At 39.5% G+C, this 25,936-nt stretch overlaps 1 protein-coding gene across 3 annotated transcripts in view; it reads left to right on the top strand.

Moving 5' to 3' along the window:
* The window catches only part of ADK (adenosine kinase), a 594,014-nt gene that overhangs the window by 543,460 nt on the left and 24,618 nt on the right, over positions 1–25,936 (top strand). For all 3 annotated transcript variants that reach the window (XM_033941773.1, XM_033941775.1, XM_033941774.1), the window contains exon 10: positions 10,012–10,098. In XM_033941773.1, coding sequence (XP_033797664.1) covers positions 10,012–10,098 — 87 coding nt within the window. The remainder of the gene's footprint in view (positions 1–10,011; positions 10,099–25,936) is intronic.

Genomic DNA, 25,936 nt, shown 5'->3' with positions numbered 1-25,936 from the left:
CCACACCACTCTGTTTCAGAGAAGCCTGTGTTTCAGTAGAAGTTGCTTGTGGGTTTTTCTTTGCATCCCTACAAATTTCCTAGTAGTTGTCTTAAATCTTTCTTATCCTACCTGACCATCACTTAGTATTAACAGAACCCATAATTTTCCATTTTTGATGAAAGTTCAAACAGTACTGATTGACATTTTCAAATCTTTGGATATCATTTTAGATCCTTCACCTGATTTATAAAGTTGAACTACTTTTGCTTGCAGTTCTTTTGACAGTTTTTGCTTTTTCCCATGCTTCAGTAACCAGCCGTCGGTTCAGCCCTGGATGAAATGCACAAGGGTTTCTCAAGTGCTAAGAAACTCATTGACTGTTTATATACAGATGCTAATTACAACCAAACAAGGCACAGGTGTGGATACTTAACCTTCATTGCCATCTCAACCTGTGTGTGTGTGTCAACTTGAGTGTATATATTATCAGCCCAAACATTCAGGGGTATGTAAACTTTTGATCAGGGCAATCTGTATGAGTTTAGTTATCATTAAGAACACACAATTCTTTCATGATAAATAGCTTCACCCAGACTATTCCTAAGGCTTATTTTCCTAAAAAAAAAAAATCTGCTTTTTTGTAGTCAGGCTGTACAAATATTTCTTAATGTGGCTAGAGCTAATCAGTTGAAAAAAAGAGCTTTTCTACACCTGAAGCCTTGAGTTTTCGATATGGGAGCTACATTTTTCTTACAATTTTGCTTTAGATGCCTAGTTACATTTGAGTAATCAAAATTACATTTTTATGAATCTTGTGCATTTAGAAAATTTCCTTAAAGATAAGATGCCTAAACAATAGTAATATTTCCCTTATATTTGTTACTGCAGATGAGGTTAGTATGAAGGGTCCATAAATATATATGCTCATTGTTTTTGTATTTCATTTGCTTTCTGCTTGGTAAATTATGAGAAGTAATATGTTTTCTTTCTATGGTTAAGAAATATTATTTTGCATTTTCTTGTATATCTTGGGTGGTGATGTATATTAAAATAATAAAAACTTAAAAATGAATAGCTTCACCTGACCAATATTCCTAAATGAAAGAATGGTGTTTCTGTTAAGTACCTTCCGGATTCCATGCTCTAGGCTTTCACAATCCGGGAGTTACAGAAATCCAAACAGTTTTCTGAGCATGTGCTCCTCCTACCTTGGAGAGCGATTTAGAGTAGAGAATGACATGGGGGAATAATTTGTCCCAGTCTTCACCTTGTCCCCATGAGCTCGAACCCTGAAAGCTCGGTCCCCATCTCCACCCCGTCCCTGCGAGCTCGACCCTCTTCCTTGCCCTATCCCTGCAAACCATCTGATCCCATCCACACAAGCCTCAAATAGTTATGATTTTAAATTAAACTTATTTTATTAAAGTATAAAAAGAAACCATATTCTATACAGAGCAAGAATCAACAAAACCCCCGTCTCCACTCCCCTTCACAAAAATTCCCTCTACTATCGCGAAAACTGAATAAGCCAAATTATTACAGAATGATACACAGAAAAATCATGCTAACAGAATACCGCAGTCACACATGACAGGAATAGTGTTAGGGGAGTGCAATGAGGGCAACTGCCTCCTGGTCAGAGAGAGTCCTAAGCCAGCTGGAAGCTAAAGAATCACAGCCTGTGTCAGGATACATATTTCAAATCTGATATATTCTACCTTTTGCTGTCTGGTCATATATTCTTCACATCACATTGGTTTCTGTTTCCGTTTGTCTACTCTTAACCCACTTGCCAGGGTCTCTTGATCATTTGACATGTCTTTTTTCTCCATGCTCACCATTCATCTTCCATCTCTGTTCAGCAAGCATCTCCCTTCTCTGCATGATGTGACCTCAACTTGTGGAGTTTTGATCACCACATCTCAAAAAAGATATAGCGAATTGGAAAAGATACAAAGAAGGGCAATGAAAATTATAAAGGGGATGGGATGACATCCCTATGAGGAAAGGCTAAAGAAGGGCTCTTCATCTTGAAGAATAGATGGGAGAGGGTAATATAGAGGTCTATAAAATAGTGAGTAGATTGGAATGGGTAGATGTGATTTGCTTATTTACATTTTTCCAAAACGACAAAGACTTGGGGAACACACAATGATGCTACTAAGTAGTAAATTTCAAACAAATTGGATAAAATATTTCTTCAGTGAATGTGTAATTAAACTCTGGCATGTTATTGCCAGAAAATGTTGTATGTAAAAGCGGGTAGTGTAGTAGGGTTTAAAAAAGGTTTAACCAAGTCCCTAAAAGAAAAGTCCCTAAGCCATTATTAAGATAAACTTGGGAAAATCCACTGTTTATTTCTGGGATAAGCAGCATAAAATCTCTTACAATTTTGGGATCATGCCAAGTACTTGTGACCTGGATTGGCTTCTGCTAGAAACAGGATACTGGGCTTGATGGATCAGTTTGTCCCAATATGGCAATACTTATTTTCTGTGGTGTTTTGATGTCCCCTATTATGCATATATTTTTGTAGTCATGGTTAATAAGCTTAACAAGTGCATTAATGTCATCTAACCCTACTTGTTAACTAGAACTTATTGTATAAAAAGGGACCTGTGGTAAATAACTTGTTTTAATGGATGATAACATACTAGCATGTAACAGTAAATCTAGCTCTTGATCTTACAGTTCAGGTGCATCCAAGCTCTTCCTTGGTTGGTGAGGTCAAGCTTCTCCCCTAGCTCCATACCAAGCCCCACCCAAACTCTACCCCCAGCACTCCTCATTGCATCCCATTGTAAGTCCTCATTGCATCCCACCTCCCTCTGATATAGTATTTCCTCTCATGGGATTGGGGTGGGCTGCAACAGCTAATGATCACAGACCTGCTCTTCTAGGCACTGGTGCTGAATCCACTTTGCTCTTCACCTCTGGAAGAGAGGCCGGCAGCAGCAGAATGACTCCTGTCACCTCTATTTTAGGCAGGCTCCTAGTTTACAATAGCAGATGGGTTGGGCTGGGCTTGGCTCAAGATTTTGCTGGAGCTATGGACTCCATGGCCTGCCCAATTCCAAGGTCTGTGTTTCAGTTTAATTCACATATGCAGTAGTTCTCGGTTTCTGACACAGATTTAGTCTTTCTCTGTAGAATTTTTCAACTGCATTCTTTTCTTGGGGGTAATGATGGACAAGACAATGAAGCCGACAGCACAGTGCGCAGAGGCCGCTAAGAGAGCGAATAGAATGCTAGGTATAATCAAGAGGGGTATTACAACCAGAATGAAAGAAGTTATCCTGTCGTTGTATCAGGTGATGGTGCGTCCGCATCTGGAGTACTGCGTCCAATATTGGTCGCCTTACCTTAAGAAGGATATGGCGATACTCGAGAGGGTTTAAAAGGAGAGTGACACGTTTGATAAAAGGTATGGAAAACCTTTCATACGCTGAGAGATTGGAGAAACTGGGTCTCTTTTCTCTGGAGAAGAGGAGACTTAGAGGGGATATGATAGAGACTTACAAAATCATGAAGGGCATAGAGAAAGTGGAGAGGGACAGATTCTTCAAACTTTCGAAAACTACAAGAACGAGAGGGCATTCGGAAAAGTTGAAAGGAGACAGTTTCAAAACAAATGCTAGGAAGTTCTACTTCACCCAATGTGTAGTGGACAACCGGAATGAGCTTCCGGAGGGCATGATAGGACAGAGAACGGTATTGGGGTTCAAGAAGGGATTGGACAATTTTCTGCTAGAAAAGGGGATAGAGGGGTATAGATAGAGGATTATTACATAGGTCCTGGACCTGTTGGGTCACCGCGTGAGTGGACTGCTGGGCACGATGGACCTCGGGTCTGACCCAGCGGAGGCACTGCTTATGTTCTATACATATGATATCATTTCTCTGTAAAAATGCAACACCCCCTCCATTAAGTATGTCGCATCAGTGCACATGTTATTCTTCTTTTAGTGTAAACATATGTTCCATAGATCTCCATTACTTCATGAGATATCATATCTTCATCTCTGTTATCTGTTAAAGCCATTGCTGCTCCTTGGTAAAACTAATTGGTTCACACTTAAAATTGAATGACATATTTCTGCAAGTTATTCATATAGACAGGGATTGCTGTAATGCATTCACAAGATTTTTCTGGAAAATATTTTCACACTGTCACTGCAAAACTCCATTTTTAATATGGTAAATGTCATACATAATCAAACTATATAAAAACAGCTTGCAAGCCTAAAGCTTATAAAGAAGTATCGCATGAATGAATTAACAGAAAACCTCTCTGAGTCTCATAGATACTCTTGTGTATTTATAACAGTTCAAATTAAAAAAATCAGCAGGGTTTCATCTAGCAACACACTACCGAAAACTCACTGTTTCACCCTTGTATTCTCTATTTATCTCCTTTTTCTGCGTATATACTGAATCTCTATATTGTTCTTGAAAGAGAATCAATATAACCTTGTAGTTAAAGATCCTCAAATGTTTTGGTGTTAGTCACATTGACCTTTATCTTTGTTGGCTAGAACAGTTCTTACCTTTCTGTCAGATTTCTAATTTTCTTCTCATTGGTCCTGTGAGACTAGATCAGAAAAATGCCTTTATAATGTATAAAAAAATAGAAAATCTATTTCTATTCATAAAATAAACCTTATCTCATTTAGAGATATTAAACTACATGAAAGTTGGTGGGACTTTTTTCTTTGATCACTCTACTCTGGGGACTGCAAATTCAGCTTTTAAAAACAGGTTTTTGATACCCCCAGTGAAAGAAAGAAATAATTTTTTAGAGCGCTGGTCTCCAGCATGTTGCCCCCAAAGTTCTCCATTGTGACCCTCAAACAGTTGACTAAAATTTTCTTCAAATCCTATAGATGAATTAATTTCAATCTTGCTCGCTTGATATAGTAACTGCAAACAATCTCTTAAGCATGTTACTCAGGTATCTCATTTATGGAATTTGCTACTGTTGATAATTCAAAATAAAGTGAGTTTTTAAAATATATCCTTTAAATATTATACAATAAATATTAGTATTCATTTTTAATGACCCAGTCTGAACAAGGAGATAAAGATGGTTTACAAAGTTAGTAGTATATGTAAGCATGAAATCTTTTGGTGGCCTCAGAGCTTTCTTGTATTCATACTGTGGCCCTTTACATGAAATTGATTGGAGACCACTGGTTCAGAGAGCCACAGTAGCAGGACATGTTTATCCACGCTTACCCTAGCTAAAATAATTTTCAAGCACCAAAAATCCAGTAATTATTCATTTTACTTGCTAAGTTCCAATATAAGATGTCTTCCCCCTCCCCCCAAGATAGACAACACTTGTACTCAAATGATGTGAACGTGATACAAAATACCTGTTCCTGATCCATCTTACCGCATACTGGTTAAAGCTAACTCCAATCTATCTCAATATGTCTTGCCACATACAGGACAAAGATTGTAGAAGTCTGACTGGCATCAGCTTCACTTCCCCACTGCTGGAGCTGCCATTAAAGCACCACTCCTGCACATCAACTATAACTTCATTTCTGAAATGTTTTATCACGTAATATGTTAACGTTGTAATGTAGCATACTGTGCCATACTTTGTAATTTCAATATTTTTACTGCTGTAATTGTCTATTGCTTATGCTTGAATTATTCTTGCTGTATACTGCATTGAGTAAATTTCTTCAAAATGCGGATATATACAAAGTGCTCCTTCGCTGTCAGGAGGCTACTAACGAGTTTGGTCTCTTGTGCCATCTGTTTGTGCTAATTCGTTCTATCAAGTGCAATGTTCCTGCTTCAGAGACAACAATACGCAGATGGATCCATAGGGCCATTTTGTTGGCCTTTATTCTGTCCGAGTCACAGTCTCCCATCTTCGTTAATGTGCATTCTACTAGGACTATGGCTTCTTCAAGGGCCAAAGCTAGTGCAGTCTCCCCTGAGTAGATCTGTAGGGCGTCAATGTGGTCCTTCTTGCACCCGTTTGCCAAGTTTTACAGCGTGGATATGGCAGCAAGACAGGACTCTGCCTTTGGGTCCTTGGTTTTGCAAGCTGTCACAGTTAGACCATGCTATCATTTAGGGACTGCTTGTCTAGAATGTCTCTCGCTTATTGCACTGGAAAAGGAGATTATTTACTTACCCTGGTAAGATCTTTTCCTGTAGATAGGTGATACATTCTAGACTCCCGCCCTGTCCTTCTTGCACCTGCCTACTGTCTATTTCTGCTTCTCCAAGTTGATTCTACCCAGCCCAAAAGCTGACTGCCATCCAAGAATCTGTATATATGTTACTATGTTCTGCAGGGGTTGTTTCTGAGCTCCTTTGATGCATTATTTGATGCTTACTTCTTGAGCAGAGCACTTGTTTATGGACTTCATTGCCATGGGTGTCTCTACTTCATGTTTGTAAGGTGGCTCTCGGTGCTTGGGTACCAACTAGAGGTGGAGCCAGAGAGCACACTGAAGTAGAGCAGAGTCACAAAAAAAATCTGGATTGAATTCCTTCTATGTTTGACTTGTAGCCATTGGGACACAACCCACTTGTCTAGAATGTCTTACCTATCTACTGGAAAAGAGCTTACCAGGGTAAGTACATAATTTCCTTTTATTACTTGTACTGTACTTTTATCCCTTTTTAAGATGTCTGTTTGCTGGTAAACACTGCTAACCAGTGAGGGTACTCCTCTTACTTCAGAACAAATTGCTGAGCCTAGAATCCAGAATGTGCACAGTCATTCCAGCTAGAGAATGTTGAGACAAAAAAGAATGATGTGCTGTGTTATCACGTTAGCTGTGCTCTGATGGCCACTTCCTGCCTTGTTCCCGCCTGCCTATACGAAAACAGGAAATACATTACAGAAGGTTAGACCAAGATGTAGCAGGAATAAGGACCCAGAAGAGCTGGTCCAGAAGAGCTAGGGCTACCATATGTCCAGGAAAACCTGGATATGTCCACTCTTTAGAGGACTGTCCAGTAGACTGGGTCATGAGGCCAGGTATCCTCTTTTTTCTGTAAAGAGGAAATCTGGTAACCCTAAGCAGAGCAGAGTTAATTAATGCTCTGTATCTCAATCTACTGTATACACACTAGAGCAGTGGTTCCCAACCCTGTCCTGGAGGACCACCAGGCCAATCGGGTTTTCAGGCTAGCCCTAATTAATGTGTATGGAGCAGATTTGCATGCCTGTAACTTCCATTATATGCCAATATCTCTCATGCATATTCATTAGGGCTACCCTGAAAACCCTATTGGCCTGGTGGTCCTCCAGGACAGGGTTGGGAACCATTGCACTAGAGAATGACATGGGGACAAATTTTTCCCCATCCTCGCGGGAACTCATTTTCCCATCCCATCCCCACGAGTTCTTTTCCTGTACCTGCCCCATTCCTGTAAGTTCCAACCTCATCCGCACAAGCCTCAAACTCTAAAATCATAAGTGTTCGAGGCTTGTGCGGTTAAGGCAGAGTTTACAGGAATGGAGCAGGGAGAAATTGAGTTCCTACGGCAACAAATTTGTCCCCGTGTCATTCTCTAATACACACATTTGAGCATACCAGATACATAGAGATATAGATATTAGCCATATCAAGCATGCCGGCACTTTTACAAAGCTGTGCTACCAAGCAGTGCACGCTAAATGCCAAGCCATCTGTTCTGTTCCTATGGGTGGCACAGCATTTAGTGTGTGCTGCTTGGCAGTGCAGCTTTGTAAAAGCTTGTCATAGAGTAGTTTCAATATGTATAAGTTGTAAAATATATACTGTATAATGAAAGAGTGATATATATATATCTCACTCTTTCATTATATTGTACTTTTAAAAAACTTTGGTCAGTTTGCTTTATGCAGCAGAAAAAAAACAGTTCATCAACTATAATCAAACCCTTAGCGTGCATGTGCACTTGAAACTCCATGTGTCTGTGCCTTCGTGCTTCTGTGCCTCCGCATGTGCAGTACACCGCCGTGCCTTCTGAGAGCGAAAGGCGAAGGTGGAGGAAGGAGACGGTTGTGGTCGGAAGGTGGGCGTGACTGTCTGGAAGGAGAACCGGTCATATTGCCTCTGTTTGGTAGTGACAAAGGGGGTCAGAACAGTCATAAGAACATAAGAATTGCCGCTGCTGGGTCAGACCAGTGGTCCATCCTGCCCAGCAGTCCGCTCACGCAGCGGCCCTCAGGTCAAAGACCAGTGCTCTAAATGAGTCCAGCCTCACCTGCGTACATTTCAGTTTAGCAGGAACTTGTCCAACTTTGTCTTGAAACCCTGGAGGGTGTTTTCCCCTATAACAGATTCCAGAAGAGCATTCCAGTTTTCCACCACTCTCTGGGTAAAGAAGAATTTCCTTACATTTGTATGGAATCTATATCCTATCAACTTTAGAGAGTGCCCTCTCGTTCTCCCTACCTTGGAAAGGGTGAACAGTCTGTCTTTATCTACTAAATCTATTCCCTACAGTATTTTGAACGTTTCGATCAAGTCCCCTCTCGGTCTCCTCTTTTCAAGGAGCAGAGGCAAATGAGACCAGCCTGGTGAGGGCGAAGTTGACAGAAACTGTCACAGTTTGAGTGAGAGTTCACGTGCGAGATGGGGGGGGAGAGAAAATTCCAGTGTGAAAGAGTGGAGAGACAGAAGGGGTCGTAACGGGCGTTGTGACTGGGTTTGTTTGCCCGGGAAGCCAAGGAGCCGGAAGTAAAAGGGAGGAGGGCTGCAATCAGACATGTTGTCCCAGCTGGAAAATGCAAAAAAAGCCGAATCCTCCCTCCCAACCGACTGGAAAGGAAATGAAATCCTTGTAGAGCAGGGGAAACAGAAATAAAGACAGACAGGCAGGGGACAGGGAAAGAGACAGAAAGAAAGACAGACACACAGAAAGACAGGGGGTCAGGGAGAGAGACAGAAAGAAAGACAGGGGTAGGGAGAGAGACAGAAAGAAAGATAGACAGGGAGCCAGGGAGAGAGACAGACACACAGAAAGACAGGGGGGCAGGGAGAGAGACAGAAAGAAAGGGGGACAGGGAGAGAGAAAGACAGAAAGAAAGAAAGAAACGCCTCAGCGCCCCATTGTGCTAAAAGTCTACACATCTATTCTAGCACCCGTTAATGTAACGGGCTTAAACACTAGTATAAGAATATTACTTTACTATGGGAACCTGTTGACATATTTTACATTCTCATTTTAATGACTGATATATAAATTAGAAATCAATGGTTTTGTGGCAAGTGTTAAATAACAGTCCAAAGCAAATCATTTGAATGTTAGAACGGCCGCAGAATGGAATGGTGTAAGCCAACAGTTGCAGCACTAGCCCCGTCCTGAAGAAGAAGGTGAAACGCGTTGGTGGGGAACAGTGCGGCCACACAGTTGATATATATAAGATAAGTGCATTATCCATTAGTGAATTTTTGAAAATGGAATGCTTTAATAATAAGATGAAGTTTTTATAAGCAAAAAAGATGAAGAAATACTGATTTTGACTGTACTTGATGGATACAGACTGTTCATTGGTTTTGGTTTGATAACATGACTCTGCATTGTACTTGATTTTATTATATCCTTATAAAAATAATAAACATTTTGAACTTATAAAATTAATATATTTAAAGAAAATTTTCATGACAAGTTATGAATTGAACTATAAAATATAAAAAGAAAAAAACATTAGGTTTAATATACACAGGGTGAACTCAGTGAGGAATGCTGCTACGCTGATATCTTTCAGAGTAGCGTTCTGAGATATTCCCAGTGTCTATATATCAAAGTTCAGTTCTTTGCATTTGGAGTTACACATGGCAAGATAGCTGGTTTGCTTTGGACTGTGATATATAAATTGACATACCAACTTTTCCAACAACAATTATCATGTTAATTTTCTATGCTCAGTTTTTATATTAATATTTGTATTCACTTTTTTTATTGCTGTGATGATGATGTCTTAAAAATTATTGAACTAAAAAAAAACAACTATTGAGTTTTACATATTGTGTAACGCTTTTCTTTGTCTCATTTTTCTCTTTTTAGTGGATGAAGTAGTAGCCTTCCCAGTCATTGAAATTGACCAGACTAAAATTGTTGATACAAATGGAGCTGGAGATGCTTTTGTAGGAGGTAGGTGTTATTAATTTCAGCAATTTTATTCTTTATTTCATCTTAACTAGGAAACATAAGTTAAGATTAGTGTAACATTTCCTTTAGCAACCTTCATGTAGTTCTACTTGTGTTTTTTTCTTGTCGAAATAGAGGAGTTTTTTTCATCATTTATTCTGTTATCCCAAAGGTACAATAAATATTAACTTTTTTTTTTTTCATTTTGGTTTCCTTCAAATAGAGATCTTTGTTTTGTTAAAACTACTCTGAAAATTCTAATAGGGCTTTCCAAAACCGTTCTAAGTCAGTTAACTGACTTTAAATACGTTAAATAAATGAGTCTGCTGTACTGCAATATGCTGAGTTTTTTGAATGTATTACAGATGATATTGAGCCCACATCAGTCAGTGTGTTTTTGTTTTTTTGTAAACGCTGACTGGGCAGATTTAGCTCCAGATTTTCTATGCCAAGCCATGTCTGGGCACCCCCAATTCTTTTGGTGCTAGCCATTGAAGCTGAATATTTGCCAGGACCTGCATAAATCTCCTCCACATATCCTGTAGCAGCTCTAATCCTCCTCCGATTCCACCATCCACCTGCTCCAGATGCAGTACCTAACCTTAAATGGCATATTTGTTGCTTCTGCTCCATGATTGTTTTCTATGTAAGCTTGAGCCGCGTAGTGCAGGATGTTCAGGAGTTTTGCTGCTTTGAAGCTCATGGGACTTGAAACTGCAAGATGAGCCTAAACTTCCTGTACTATGCGGCTTAAGTTTGCACAACAGCTGAATTGCAGCAAGGTGTACTATGAGGTGAGAGGAATAGCTAGCAGTATTAAAGAGAAACTATGTGAAGGCTGTGGAGGGGGGGGGTAGAGTTGAGAAAGAGAGACAGATTCAAGGCTGAGGGGGTTAGGTTGAAAGAAAGAGAGGTGAAGATTGTGAGGGGAAGGATTGAAAAAGAGAGAGTGGATGAAGGCGGAAAGGGGTGTGGGGTGAGAAAGAGAGTGATACTGGGTGAAGTCCTAAAGGGGATGGGTTGAAAAAGAGAATGTGACTGGTTGAATGCTTTGGGGAGAGGGGGATGTTGAGAGAGTGATTTTGAGTGAAGTCCCTGGGGAAAGAAGTATGTGCAAGCTAGAGAGAGACTGGTGAGGATCCAAGCTATGATGACACGTGAAAGAGGCGATTGCCTCTTTGTTTCACCTGTAGAAGGTGCTGTCACACAGCTGACAGCATGCATTGGAAGAGAGACTACTAGCTTGTGCGGAACTGATTGACTAAAGTTTATTTGCCCACAGACACAAAATAGGAAAATAATTCAATTTCTAGAAAAGCTATTGCTGAACTGGAAGGGGGTTCCTCTCCCCAACTTCACTGGGAACAGTATAGGAAGGATGGGGAAGAAGAAGCAAGAGTGGTCTCTGCTACTGGCTGCTACGTTTTTGGGTTAGCTAATACAGGTCTTAAAATCATAGGACCTCTTATTTACAAAATCTTTTCATTGTACCAATACCATTTTTTTCTATCAGTTTAGAAACAAATACTAATATATTTTACAAGAGGTTTTGCTGAATGTGTAGCCTTCTATGAAGTATGTATATGAATAGCATGTCCAGTGGTAACAGGCATTTGTTGTCGCCTCTCCCTTTTGATGTTCATGTAAGACACACTTGGGTTCGCTGGAGCATATGCTGTTTCTCTGCCCTCTCATACACAATTATTGAGATAAAACTCGTAAAACTATAGCCAATGTCTTATCCATATCAGCTGCCGTTGATCATTCCCAAATTCTCTTTGGTTATATAGATGACTCTATGGGCTCCTTTTACAAAGGTGCGCTAAGCGTTTTAGCGCATGCACTGGATTAGCGCGCTATAGCACGCACTAGCTGAAAATCTACCGCTTGCTCAAAAGGAGGCAGTAGCGGCTAGCGCACTCGGCAATTTAGTGCGCACTATTCCACGCGTTAAGGCTCTAACGTGCCTTCGTAAAAGAAGCCCAATGTTTATATCACATCATGAGGCCAAGCTCGTTCGCATAATGTTCACTCTTGCCTTGCAAAATGTGTTATATAACTGGAAAAATTTATCTAACACAGATCATAATACCTGGTGGAATACATTATGCCTAACGACTAAGTAGGAAAAGGCTAATGCAGAGAAGTCTGGCACTCTCTCATCACATCATCTTACTTAGTCACTGTTATACTCTTACTGTAATGTTTAATATAATACATGCCCTTTGGTATATATATATATATATATATATATATATATATATATATATATATATATATTTTCTCATTTCCTATTAAAAACTATATGTATTTGCCATCTATATATCCTGTGTTGCATCCATTTACGCTCTATTGCTTGTACTGATTATATATATTCTTGGTTGTATCAGTATCTGCCTTTTGTGTGCACCTGTTCATATTACTATTCTGTTCTCCTATTTGAAAATAAATAAAACTTTCTGAACTGAAAAAAAAAGAAACACATTCAAAAAAGAGTGGTATCAATTTTGCAACTTATGTGTAAGTGCCAGGTTTTACAAAACTGGACATTCAGGATCAGCAAGTTAAGGGGTCGAGTGAAATAACTCATTTTAGGAAATTTTGGCAAGAGGTTTAAATACAAGAAGGGCGCACAATTGTCCCCTTCAGTCATCGGTGCAAACCCCAGATCCAAATGAGTAGCTTGCCGACATGCCTGCTCCAGAGCAGCAGTAAATGCCGAAATCCATATTTGTAGAAGTATACTGTATATGCATTATAGTTTTCTGGCTTACAACATGTTTACAAAATGTTCCCTTTCAAATTGTCCACATCATGGCTTTTCCATGTGTGATTAGTGGTGCTCTAAAATTGCTGTGTATATGTGTAGGGCTTTTATACATATAAATCCTGTTATTTACAAATGTAAAAATCATGCACACTTTCTAAAATAGTTTCCAACAGAATTCTGCTGTGAAGATGGTGAGAACTCTCTGGAAAAAAAAGTTTTTTATATAGTACTTGAAAAATATGCCAAAGAAAAGTATGTTTATAGTTTTTATTAATATTAGTTATAAATTTCAAGGTATTCCCTTTCAAGTTAAATTTCTCACTGTTCTCCCTTGACTCCCAAGTAGTTTTTCTGCTGGTAACTTGCTTTGATACTGACAAAACTGAAATGCTCCAAGCTGGCATTTGGCACTTCTGTGACACATAGTGAAACACTGCATTTATCTCAGGAATTCCAAGGTTTATGAGTGATAGGAGACTTTTTTATCTAATGATTTGAAGTATATTATGACACATTCTGTTGTCATAGCATTGTGATGCCAAAGTATAATTTACAATTGCACAATGGAGTTGCATAAACTATGCCAGTCAGAAAATGCCAGGACCAAACTATCAGCATAAGAAGAAAACAGCTCTTTCTGTGGTATATTCATAGGCGCCAGAACGGGGGGGGGGGGACTACAGAGGCCTTGGCCTCACCAAAAATTTATCCACGCTCCTGCCCACTGCTAACCTGCTGGGTGACGGCAGCCCCGGATGTTTCTTCTGCCACTCAGCGGCAATGAGCAGGCGTGCGCTTTGGTGTGCCTGCTCAGCCCTGAGCAGCTTTTTGACTGGCTCCTGCGAATTCTTGCAAATTGAAAGAATTTGCAGGAGCCATTCAAGTCGCTCAGTGCCAAGCAGGCACACCAAATCACGCGCCTGTTCGTTGCTGTTGAGCATCAGAAGAAACCACATCCCACAGCTGCAGCCACGCACCGGGTTAGTTGTGAGGTAGAAAGACAGGACAGGGAGGGGGGCTTGGTGCAGAGTCTGACAGGGGGAAGAAAGGAGTTGGGTGCAGAGCATGACAGAGGGGTGAGTGAGGGAAGGGGGCTGGGCGCAAAGCCTGCCAGGGAGAGACTGAGTGCCAGAGGGTAGGGAGTTGGGAAGGCAGGGAGGACAGATGCTGGGAAGACAGATACTGTATATACTGGGAGAGGGTTGGGAAAGACAAATGCACGGGCAGTGGGAGGAGGGTTAGGAAAGGAGGTAAAGCGAGATACTGCACAGGTGGAGTAGTGAGAAGGGAGTGAAAGAAATGCTGCCGGTGGGGAAGGGAAAAGGAATGGAGAATTGTTGGACATAGGTGTGTGGCGTGAGAAGGAAAAAGAGATAATGTATATGGGGGGAAAGGAAAAAAGAGGAAGAATTGTTGGACATGATAATGGTGGAGAGGAGGGAGGGAGAAATGTTACATTGGGAGGGAGGAGAGATGACCCAAAGAAGGGAGAGACGTCAGACCACTGGAATGGGAAAGAGAGAGAGAGATGCCAAACCATGGAAGGGAAGGAGGGGAGAGAGAGATACTAGATGGCAGAAAGGAGAGGAGAGAGATGTTAGACCTCGGGAAGAGGGAGGGAAGGAGAGAGAGATGCCAGACCATGGGAGAGGAGAGAGATTCCAGGCAATGGGAAGGAGAGGAGAAAGATGCCAAACCATATGAGGGGGGAGGGGAAGGGGGAAGACAGAGATGTCTGACCATGGGAAAGGGATGAGATGATGCATATAGAGAATGACACGGTGACAAAATTCATCACTGTTCCCGTCCCCGCAGATAACCGCGGGAAATAATCCCATGTCATTTTCTAGTGTCTATTTCAATCTCAGTCCTTCTACACCAGCATTCTTCAAAGCAAAGCTTGCGGGTCAGTGGCTGTGGCCATTCATACTCCGATTCTTCCCTCTCTCCTTAAAGAATGATATGAAGATGGTTTCCCACGGTTATCCGCGGGGACGGGAACGGTGATGAATTTTGTCACCGTGTCATTCTCTAGATGCATAGGGATGGAGGGAAAGGGAAGACAGAGTGAGGAGGTGGTGCACTGCACAGCAATGGGTGTGGCAGAGAAGAGATAAGAAATGCTTCTTATGGATAGATGGGAGTAGGGGAGAAGAAAGAGGGAGGACATGGTACACATGGATAGATGGGAAGGCATGGAAAAGTAGATTTTGAGAAGAAAGCAGAAAAATGGAAGAAAGTTGAATATTAAAAGTTAATGCTAAAGATGGATGTATGGCAGAAAGTGAAGGAGAGAAAAACAGCAAATGGATAAGGTAGCCCAGGATACACAGTTAAAAGCACAGACAGAAGGAAGTGCAGCCAGAGCTTGTGAAACATAGTTTGAAAACCAAAATCATCACACATTAAAGGTAGGGGAAATGATTTTATTTTCAATTTAGTGATTGAATTGTGACAATTTTGAGAATTTACATCTGCTTTCTATATTTTGCATTGTTAAGGAAGAAATGCATTTGTTTCTATTTCTCTGGGGTTGTACTGCATGTAGAGTCTTGAATCTTAGGGTTTCATATATATAGATAGACAGATATAGATAGATAGATATATATAGGTACTTTTAGTTTGTGGTTCCATATTTGCATAGGGGTTATCTGTGTTCTGGTAGGAATGAATATTGAGAAGCACAGTGTGCTTTGTGTAGTTTAATTTTGTGGTTAACCATTATGTATTGTTAATAAGATTATATTGTGTGTATATATTTATTTATTTACGTCTTCAATTTGTGCGTCGCACATACTTTTACAAGCTCTTGGCGACATTACAGAGGAAGGGATTAGAAGAGGGTAGGGAGGACAATGGAGGGCACGAAGATACAGGAGGAGAAGAGGATACAAGTGATTAGGTGCCAAATAGATGAGTTTTAAGTTTCTTCCGAAATTTGGTGTAGTTAGGTCCCATCCTAGTCATTTCAGTAAGGTCATTCCAAGTTTTTACGCCTTGAAAGGTGAGCATGGAATGAAAAACACATTTGTATTGCAGATTTTTTTGTGGAAGGGAGATTTAGAAGTATTCTGTTGAGGATTCTGCAGGAAGTAGACCATGCCTTGGAGAAGAGCTGGATGAGAGGAGCCATGGAGTTTCCGTAAAGTATACAGAGAATGATGCATGAAGTTTTGAAGGTTATTCATGACGGGATGGGTAGCCAGTGTTACAGTAGTCAAGTTGTGGAAGTATCATCAACTGTACAACTAAGGCAAAGTGGTGTTGGTGAAAGTATGGTCTGATTAGTCTTAGTTGAATCAAGGTATAGAGGGATTTTTTTCGGAGGCTGGAGATTTGTGGTTCCATGGTAAATGTGGATTCCAGGATGCAACCTAGGATTCTGGAGGATTTTTCTACAGCAGGGGTCTCAAAGTCCCTCCTCGAGGGCCACAATCCAGTTGGGTTTTCAGGATTTCCCCAATGAATATGCATGAGATCTATTTGCATGCACTGCTTTCATTGTATGCTAATAGATCTCATGCATATTCATTGGGGAAATCTTGAAAACCCAACTAGATTGCGGCCCTCAAAGAGGGACTTTGAGACCCCTGTTCTACAGGGAGGGTCTTGCGCAATTGAAGGGTAATGCTTGTTGGTGCCATCTGTTGGGGTGTGTGGAAGTATACAACTTTATGAAAAATATGAAAAATGGATGGAAAAAATTATATTACAATTACTACTATTATGTGGGTAGGGTCTGGGGCGGAGATTGAGCAGGGTCTGGGGCGGAGCTTCTGGCTCCCCCAAACAAAAAAGCATTCTGCTGCCTATGGATATATTATTTGTTTCCTAGTGCTGCATCAACAACACACATGCAAAGCAATTTAATGGGGTACCATGACGGTACCAATCACAGGCTCCACTCTATACAGGCTCCAACTATAAAGGAGATATGCTACAGAAACAGCTCCCCCCATCACCCCCCATTATGGAAGTAAAAATATCAGGTCTAATTCAGGATTCCAGAAATTCATATATTTCTTACACAGTAAACTAAAAGTTCCACTGCATGTCATGTTCAAACAGAGGTCAAACAGCCCAAGGGCTAGCTAGTTGCAAAGAGAGAGGATAAGAATTAAAACCCGCGACTATATCAAACACGTCTTATACTCAACAGAGATTTTGAAGTGCTTTCCTAGAGGAATGCTTATGGCAAAATGTCAAGCTTATCACTCTGTTACCAAGGGTGGTAAATGGTGATAGCCTTTCAAATATGGTCAAAGAAAATTGTGTGGTAGGGAATACATGCAGCAAACATTTGTGTGTTCCTTCTAAGGCAATGTCAATAACACCAAAAAAAGCAGTAAATCTATTAATATGATACTAAGCTTATTTTTGCCACTCAATAAAGCATAATGAACACTCAATAAAGCATAATGAAACTAACTAAACTTACCCTAAATAAAGAGTAAAGTAAATATAATCTGGAAATTATAACAAAATTAGTATTTCTAGTGAATTGCAATAGTTATTATTGTACTTGTTAGTAAAAGAAAAAAGAAAGCATTTGGTATGTACTGAATGTTTCCTATTTCATAACATGGTTTCATAGAGGATTTTAAGCATGAAAATAAATGTTTATTTGCTACACAATTGAGATTCGAGAGCAAACTGATTAGAAATAATGGAGCCGATTTTCAAAGAGTTCATCTGCCTAGATAGATAGTCTGGATAGATAGTCTGGATAGATGATAATTTCATATGGTTCAAGAAGAAAATAGCATCTTAGTTACTTCCAGATGCCTGAATTGTATGCTGATCTCCCTGATGACTATTAGATGTTAGGGTTGAAGTAGGTTGGAGCAAGAGCTCCTGGAACTGGCTGTATAGCTTGTCTAACAATATGTCTTGAGCAAGTCACATAACCCTTCATTGACTCAGGTACAAACCTAGATATAAGCTCTCTGAGGAAAGGAAAACACCTATTTTGCCTGAATGAAACTCACTTTGAGTTATAACTTAAAAAGGTATGAGCTAAATCGAACATCTCACCCCCTCCCCCCCTTTTTTTTAAATAAAAGTTTTGGTTGAATGTGGCCAGAAAACTAAGAAATAGTTGCAGTGCCTGACACTCGGTTGAATTCACTTGTCTTTGCATTTTTTGTTATTATTAAGATGTTTTTATTTGAATTGCTGTAAACCACATTGGACAGCTGGTTTAGCTGGGGATGTAATTTAAACAGATATTTGTGTAATATGTTTTTTCTTTATCTATGTTGTAGTTATTGTAAGTGCTTCTATTTAAGTTCTAGCTTTTAGGCTCTGCTTTACTTGGCAAAAGTGGATGGTAGATGTTTATACAGATTGATGATTTCAAGCTAAGCATAATACACAATTGATACAATTGCAATACAAAAAAAATTCTGAGAACAGACCAATGATTAAAATATATCTGGAATATGATGGACGGTATAAATAATTAATTCCATGAAGATATGATGGAGCATATGAGTTTAAATTGATACTATATCAGTATATCAGATATTTAGTGCGCGCTAAAACGAGCTCCCCAAGCATACATGGATGCCTCCATAATAAGAACTTTCTGATGTGGCGGAATATGAAAGTGCAAACCTCTGGAAAGATTTGCTGAATTCAGCCACCGATGAAGGGAACGACAAAGCGTTGAGGCGACTTTGATCCCTGGCTTGAGACCATTGTGATACCGAGGTCCATTGAGCTGTTCTTAGGTGAAATCAAGTGAAGGGAGTGACATGAGCAGTTGATGCCATGTGACCCATGACACACATCATTTTTCTTGCTGATATGTAGATGGACAATAATAAAATATTGTCTTCATAAATGTGAAAAGAGATGTTCGAGGTTTGAATAAGCATGGCAAGCAGACTTAGGAAAAGATTAAAAAGTACCACAGATAAGATTGAGCCATGTAGGACTCCACAGAGTAGTGATTTTTCATCTTTTCAGAAGTATAAGTACTTTGAATGATCTACCTGACAAAAAGAGGGACCCATTTTAATACTGTACCTGTAAGCCCTAATGATTGTAGTGTGGCGAGAAAAGTGTGTAATCAATAAGTTCTGCCAAAGTAATGTTACCTTTGTCCAAGTTGGTATGTACCTCACTTAAAAGTAATGTAATGACTGTCTCAGTGCTACACTGTGGTCTAAATATTGACTGACTAGGATCTTTTCTAAAAAAAATTGTTGAAGTTGTATCTATTTTTTTCCATAATCTTTGAAACAAAGTACAGGTTTGAAACTGGACGATAATGTGAAAAAAATGGTTGGATCAAGAGTAGATTTTTTTCAGCATTGTTCTGACAACAGCTGTTTTCCATAAAGAAGGGACAGAGCCTGAATTTAAGCTTTGATTAATCATAATCGGTAACCAAGGGAGCAGTCCTAAATTATTCTGTTTGAGCCAAGAAGATATACATAGAATCTGTGATACATGTTGTGAGTTTCATAGAAGAAAGCGTCTTATTCAATGACTGAGTCATTTATCCTAGGTTGTAGTACCTATCAGCTTAGAGAGAGACTTGAGAAGTTCCTCAGAACAAGATGGAAGTAAAGGAGTTAATGTTGATGATGGCAGTGAGACTTTCCAATCTGTAAAATGTCTTATCAAAAATGTCTGTGAAGCAGTCAGCAGCTGGCATGGAGAAAACATTCATGTTATCATTACCTTCAGTCATTGAATGGAATATAGAAGAGAGTTTTGTAGTGGGATTATTAGCCTTCAAGATTCTAGAAAAAAATAGTGCTGTTTAGCCTTTTTCAGATGATTGAAATCATGGTTTGTTCTTTACAAAGTTTAAGAGCATTTGGAAAGCATGTTCTGCCTGATGGACTTGACAGTTGAATAGATGCAAATCTGCATGATACCAGACTTGTTTAAATTTGGGTAGGGTGAGTAGTATATGTTCATGGTGCCAGGGTATCACAAGTGGTTTTTAAAGTGGTATTTCAAGAGTCCGCTTGGTTATCAAAAGAAAGACAGACAAAATCAGTTGAAAAAGAAGGTACTATACTGTAGATGGAGGATCTACATGAATAATGCACTTTGTTTGACATGGTTCCTGAAATCTAGATTGAAATAGAAGCTGAATATCCAATGAGAAGGAGACCAGATAATGATTCTACCAAGACACGGGGGTACAGGAAAAGGAATGAAGAGTAAAAGCAGTCAAAATAGTAGAAAGGACCAGATCTAAAATATGGCCTGCTTGATGAGTAGAATAAGTGACCTAATGGAATAGTTTTAGAAGATGAGAGAAAAAGAGTGACTTGAGGATGAGATGGAATGTCCACATAACTATTAGTCTCTTAAAAATTAACAGGCCCTGATAGTGACGAGAGAGGTTGATAAGGGATTGATAACACAGGGTTCCATTGATCAATAGTTAAAGCAGATGGAAAATAAAACACAAAGATATAACTAGCTATTGATTTTATATATAATAGTCAGTACTTCTGGATAGGGTACAACATGACACTTCAGTTACTTGGAGGGAAGTAGAATAGATGATTGTGATGCTGCCCCACCCCCCTTTCTTGAAAACATAGGACTTAACACATCGTACCCTGGGAAAGAGCCTGCTAAGATAACTTTCTTCACCATCTCTCAACCATGTTTCTTATGTACTGACACGATGCAGCAAACCATTTTAGTCTTCATGGCAACGTACACAGTGCTTTCTGTCAGTACACATTTTTTCATGCTGCAGCAACTTGCTTTCACTTGATAAATCTTAACCAACTGTTATCCCAGGACAAGCAGGCAGCATATTCTTGACTGATGGGTGACGGCACCGACGGAGCCCCGGTACGGACAATTTTAGAGTGATTGCACTCTAAGAACTTTAGAAAGTTCTAGCTAGGCCGCACCGCGCGTGCGCGAGTGCCCTCCCGCCCAACAGAGGCGCGCGGTCCCCAGTTTTCTTAATTCCGCGGAGCTAAGAAGACGCGTGTTTCCAACGGCTGTTGGAAGTTTTTTTCTATTTCACTTGCCTTCCCGCTCGCGCGTATTTTTTTCTTCATATTTTATTTCTTTCATTCTTATTTACCTTTTGTGTAAAAAAAAAAAAAAAAAAATATTTTTATTTTTCATTTTAAATTTTTAACTTGGAAAGTGGTCTTTCTAATAGCTCTCACTTCTGCCAGGAGGGTCAGTGAGCTCCATGCACTGGTGGCGGATCCACCTTTCACTGTTTTTCACCATGATAAGGTCGTCCTCCGCACACATCCCAAGTTCCTTCCTAAGGTTGTGTCTGAATTTCATCTTAACCAATCCATCGTTCTACCTGTTTTTTTCCCAAAGCCTCATTCTAATCCAGGTGAACAGGCTTTGCATACCTTGGATTGTAAACATGCTCTGGCTTACTATCTTGATCGCACCAAACCTCTCCGATCATCTCCTCAACTGTTTTTGTCATTTGATCCTAACAAGTTGGGTCATCCTGTATCTAAACGCACTCTGTCCAATTGGCTTGCTGCTTGCGTTTCTTTTTGTTATGCTCAGTCCGGCCTGACACTGGAAGGTTCTGTCACGGGCCACAAAATTAGAGCTATGGCAGCGTCTGTAGCTTTCCTCCGTTCCACTCCTATTGAGGAAATCTGCAAGGCTGCTACTTGGTCCTCAGTTCATACTTTTACATCTCATTATTGTCTGGATGCATTCTCCAGATGGGATGGACACTTCGGCCAATCTGTTTTACAAAATTTATTTTCATAATGGCCAACCTTCCCTCCATCCCTCTTTTTGTTAGCTTGGAGGTCACCCATCAGTCAAGAATATGCTGCCTGCTTGTTCTGGGATAAAGCACAGTTACTTACCATAACAGGTGTTATCCAGGGACAGCAGGCAGATATTCTTGCGTCCCTCCCACCTCCCCGGGTTGGCTTCTTAGCTGGCTTATCCTAACTGGGGACCGCGCGCCTCTGTCGGGCGGGAGGGCACTCGCGTACGCGCGGTGCGGCCTAGCTAGAACTTTCTAAAGTTCTTAGAGTGCAATCACTCTAAAATTGTCCGTACCGGGGCTCCGTCGGTGCCGTCACCCATCAGTCAAGAATATCTGCCTGCTGTCCCTGGATAACACCTGTTACGGTAAGTAACTGTGCTTTAGTGTAGTCCTTAGTCACTTCTCTCTGAATCACTAATTATTCACAGTTCTAATGTATGTTACTGCATCAAGGCTTCTCCTAAACTGACTTCCAGCAAACATGCAAAGCTTTCAAACAAACATTTATTAAAGAACTCAAAGCTATTATGTTTAAAGAGAAATAAGCATATTGTATGGAAATACGAGTAGTACAATAAAGGCTGCAGGCAGGTGTACATATAATTCATTTATCTAGCCTACTAAGGACTTACTATAGAGAGGCATTGAAAAAGTGGGAATGGTTTTGAGTATTTGTAACATTGATTAAATAACAAAAGAACTGAAAAATCCAGTCGTCTAGTCATCATCTTCATAATAATGTTTTGCCCTACTCTGGAAGGAACAATATTGATGTTTACCAGCCTGCTTGTTCTAGCTTTCTGATCTCCCGCCGTTTATTTTTATAACAACCTTATTGATGGGCCTAGTGCCCTGCTTTGCAGGTTTAACTTAGATGAGTCGATTTGTTACCACAGCTTCAAGTAGTTGCTCCAGAACAAGCAAGACATCCTAATATAGCTGTAAACTTATTTACTCAAACACCGTATTGATTTTACTTGGAGAGGGAGAAGTCAGTGCTTAGCATGGTGTCAGAAAGGATGCATTTAACAGCAGTTGTTTTTTTTTTTTTTTCTTTCTTCTCTGTTGATTCAGTGAAACACAAAGGAACTCAGAAAAGGATAATTAGAATTGCCAAAAATTTAGCCTCCAAATCGGATAATCTCTTGAGAATTAAGCAGTTTAATAATGACTAATTAAACTGCTTAATTCTCAAGAGATTATGTGATTTTTTTTTTTCTGCCAGCTTAGTTTGAAAAAGGCTTTTAAATGGATTTTCAGCGAGAGCTAAATTTTAGCTTACAGCTTGTTAAATGTAAATCATTGTACCCTGAGAGAGTTTATCTCTGTTTATTTACTAATAGTGCAGCAGCCATAGCAAATCAGCTGTATTCAGGATATGCCTTTCTGGTTGATGAAATTGCATATTGAATCTGATGAGATTTTACTATACCTAAAATATATGTTTAGAAATATTTTAAATCCTATTGAATCCATTTGTTCAAAATGGTAGAAAATAATTGGTAATATGCAACTCTTTCTTTACTCTAGTTCTCTAGAATCTTCTCTTATGAAGAGAAAAGTGTGTCCGTTTTAATCCTGATACAAATATATTCACGAATGCAAGGAAATCAGTTTTATTCAGCTGGCAGTGGTCAGTATTTTGCTTACCACCTCCAGCTTTATTCCTGGATATTCAATTCCAGGCCATGTCTCCAGGTACCAGCATTGAATATCTGGGTATATGTACACAGATAAAACATAGCTAGTTGATAAGACTCTGTATTATGTGGTTATTCTAGCCAGTTAAGCGCTGGCTCTGCTTCCAGAATATCCATAAATAGCTGGTTTCACTAACCAGGTGTTTTCAGTTTTGAATCAAGGTGAAGCTGCATTTTAGCACTACTTGGATAGGTGGTTTGTTTACCTCTCACATTATTACTGATTGCAAGAAAAAAGCTTCCTTTGTGGTTAGGTCATATGTCTTTTTAGATTTAGTTTATTATGTACATTGTTTATTTTGATTATTTAATTGACTACTTATTTGATTATTTGTATGATTTATAGATCTTCCAATATTTTATATCGGTTGTTTTATGATTTTAATTAGGTTCATTTAGATTATTTAAATGCTCTTTTTTGTTGAAAGATATTGATGGAGATCTAATTGTTTTATTTGTCATTTAGTTGTTACTCCCGGCTGACACAGCCCTTATGTGGGCAAAGCACGGCTGTGTTGGGCACATTGTATGGGCTTTTGTAGTGGCACCATTGTGTTGATTGAAATTGTGCATAATTCTACTTGCCATTTTCCTAGAAGCATTCATAGGGTAAGGTTAAGCAAGGGGAAACAACAAGGCACATTTAGGTATGCATTTTTAGATGTTTTGGCCACATAAAGTACCTATGAAAAAGGCAGGTGCAAATTTAATCGTAATTAAGATTTAAAAGGCATTTATAGCCCACTTGTGTCTAGATTTTGGTTTGAGGCAGATTACAGTTAATAGTAAATTTTCAAACAACTGGGTGTCTCTGTTTTAGATTCCACTCTTTCTATGGCAAACCAAATTAATAACATATCTAAAAAATGTTTTTTAGTTTACAGATACCAAGGAAAGTTCGCCAAGGACAGGCAGTAGGATCCTGATCTATAACAGAATCTAGACACCTAGATTCCATGATAGAATATCAATATAATCTGTATCAGGGCACTTCTGCTTATACCAGCCATAGAGCTGGCATAAGTGCAGCAAGGATGTGTATAACTTACCTATTCCATAAGGAGCCCACCTAAGTCCCGCCCATACTCAGTATTACAGAACTAAAATGAAAAAATCTTGTCATCACGTTCAGTGCTACAGTGTTGGGTTCCATGGGGTTCACCCATTGCCCATTTAAAAAAATATCTATACGAGTTCATTTGGACAAGGTTTCTGTGCTCTTAATGTCATTTTTGTTCTCAATAAGATGACATTTTATTATGTTTATTTTATTTAAAACATTTATATCCCGCATATTCCAAAATCTATGTGGGTTACAACCAACATGCATAAACATAAATAGACAAACAGCGATACATGTTGCTTCTTATCTCTGTAGAGGATGACTTAAAAACCACCATATACAGGATAAATGACAGTATTACTTTATAGAAACCCAGAGCAAGATACATAGATTTAAAGTCAACAGGGATAAATTAAAGTTGCTCTGTTTGTTATTCTATGAAACAGATTGCAGAGCTGTTGACACTCCCAGGTGGGTCATCTCTTAAAGTTGAATCTGCTTCTAAAATCTTGAGTCCTCTAAATGCTTATCTTTTGAACTACTAGTTAACTGTACTGTTAGATCTGTATTTTTGAATTTACATCGTCTTCATACTATATGTCCTTTATTTTTGGAAGAACTCTGTTATTGGTTCAGGCTCTTATTCTGTCTAATTTAGATTATTGCAGTAGTCTGAATTCTACTGTTTCTGCCTAGCTGTGCTGAATTGCAGTTCCTTAAAAACACTGCAGCCAAAATGATTTTCACTCTCCCTGATTTGTTTGAATTAGTTACTAGTTTTCTTGTGCGTTATTTTTTTAATTCGTCTGTGTGGTCTGCAAGATTTTTAATGGCACAAGCCTTGGCTGTTTAGTTTACTTAATTTCCTTTCCTAACAACAAGGGCCTTTGATAGATGACTAACTTATTTTCCTTCATTAACTGGCATGCACTATAAAATCATTTTGAATAGTTTGGTGTGTTACCAGACTGTACATGCTTAGTGTTCTCTACCATAGGAACTGAGGACTATTAATTCTTATTCTTTTCAAAAAGCATGAAGAGATATTTATTCAAAAAATACCTATGTAATTATATTATTCTAGTGCAATAGGTATGTCATTCTGGACAGTAGGGTATACTCACCATGCTCACAAGCCGAGCCAGAAGGAATCCATTCCAGGTTTTCAACAACTCCTCCTTTAACAAAGGGCTCTGCTGCCCCCTTCATTTTTTCCTTCTGATCTGTTCTGTATATTTCTTTATTATTTTCAGTATTTTTTGTTTTTTGCTTCTGTCGGTGCATCAGCTCCCCAGTGTAAGAGGAAAAACTCTCCCTGCATGGAGAAGAAGCAGACTTGGGTCTGCAGCCAACAGATTAATCCCTAGGAGACTTGTTTGTCCAACCTGCAGAAAACTTAGTAGCATAGTTCACCTTCTGGATCGCAGGGGCTTGAGTGCAGGCTGTTAGGCATCCATAGGTGGCTGAGAGGCTCGTCAGAGTGTCAGCTGCATTTTTGTCTCCTCCTCTTCACGTACACGGTTCAAGCGGGAGTTGAGGATCAGTCCAACTTTGGTCTGACT

The sequence above is a fragment of the Geotrypetes seraphini genome, chromosome 4 (assembly GCF_902459505.1).
Source record: "Geotrypetes seraphini chromosome 4, aGeoSer1.1, whole genome shotgun sequence".
In the NCBI taxonomy this organism is placed as follows: domain Eukaryota; kingdom Metazoa; phylum Chordata; class Amphibia; order Gymnophiona; family Dermophiidae; genus Geotrypetes; species Geotrypetes seraphini.
The sequence above is the reverse complement of the archived record's forward strand: the minus strand, read 5'-3'. Positions and strand labels throughout refer to the sequence as shown.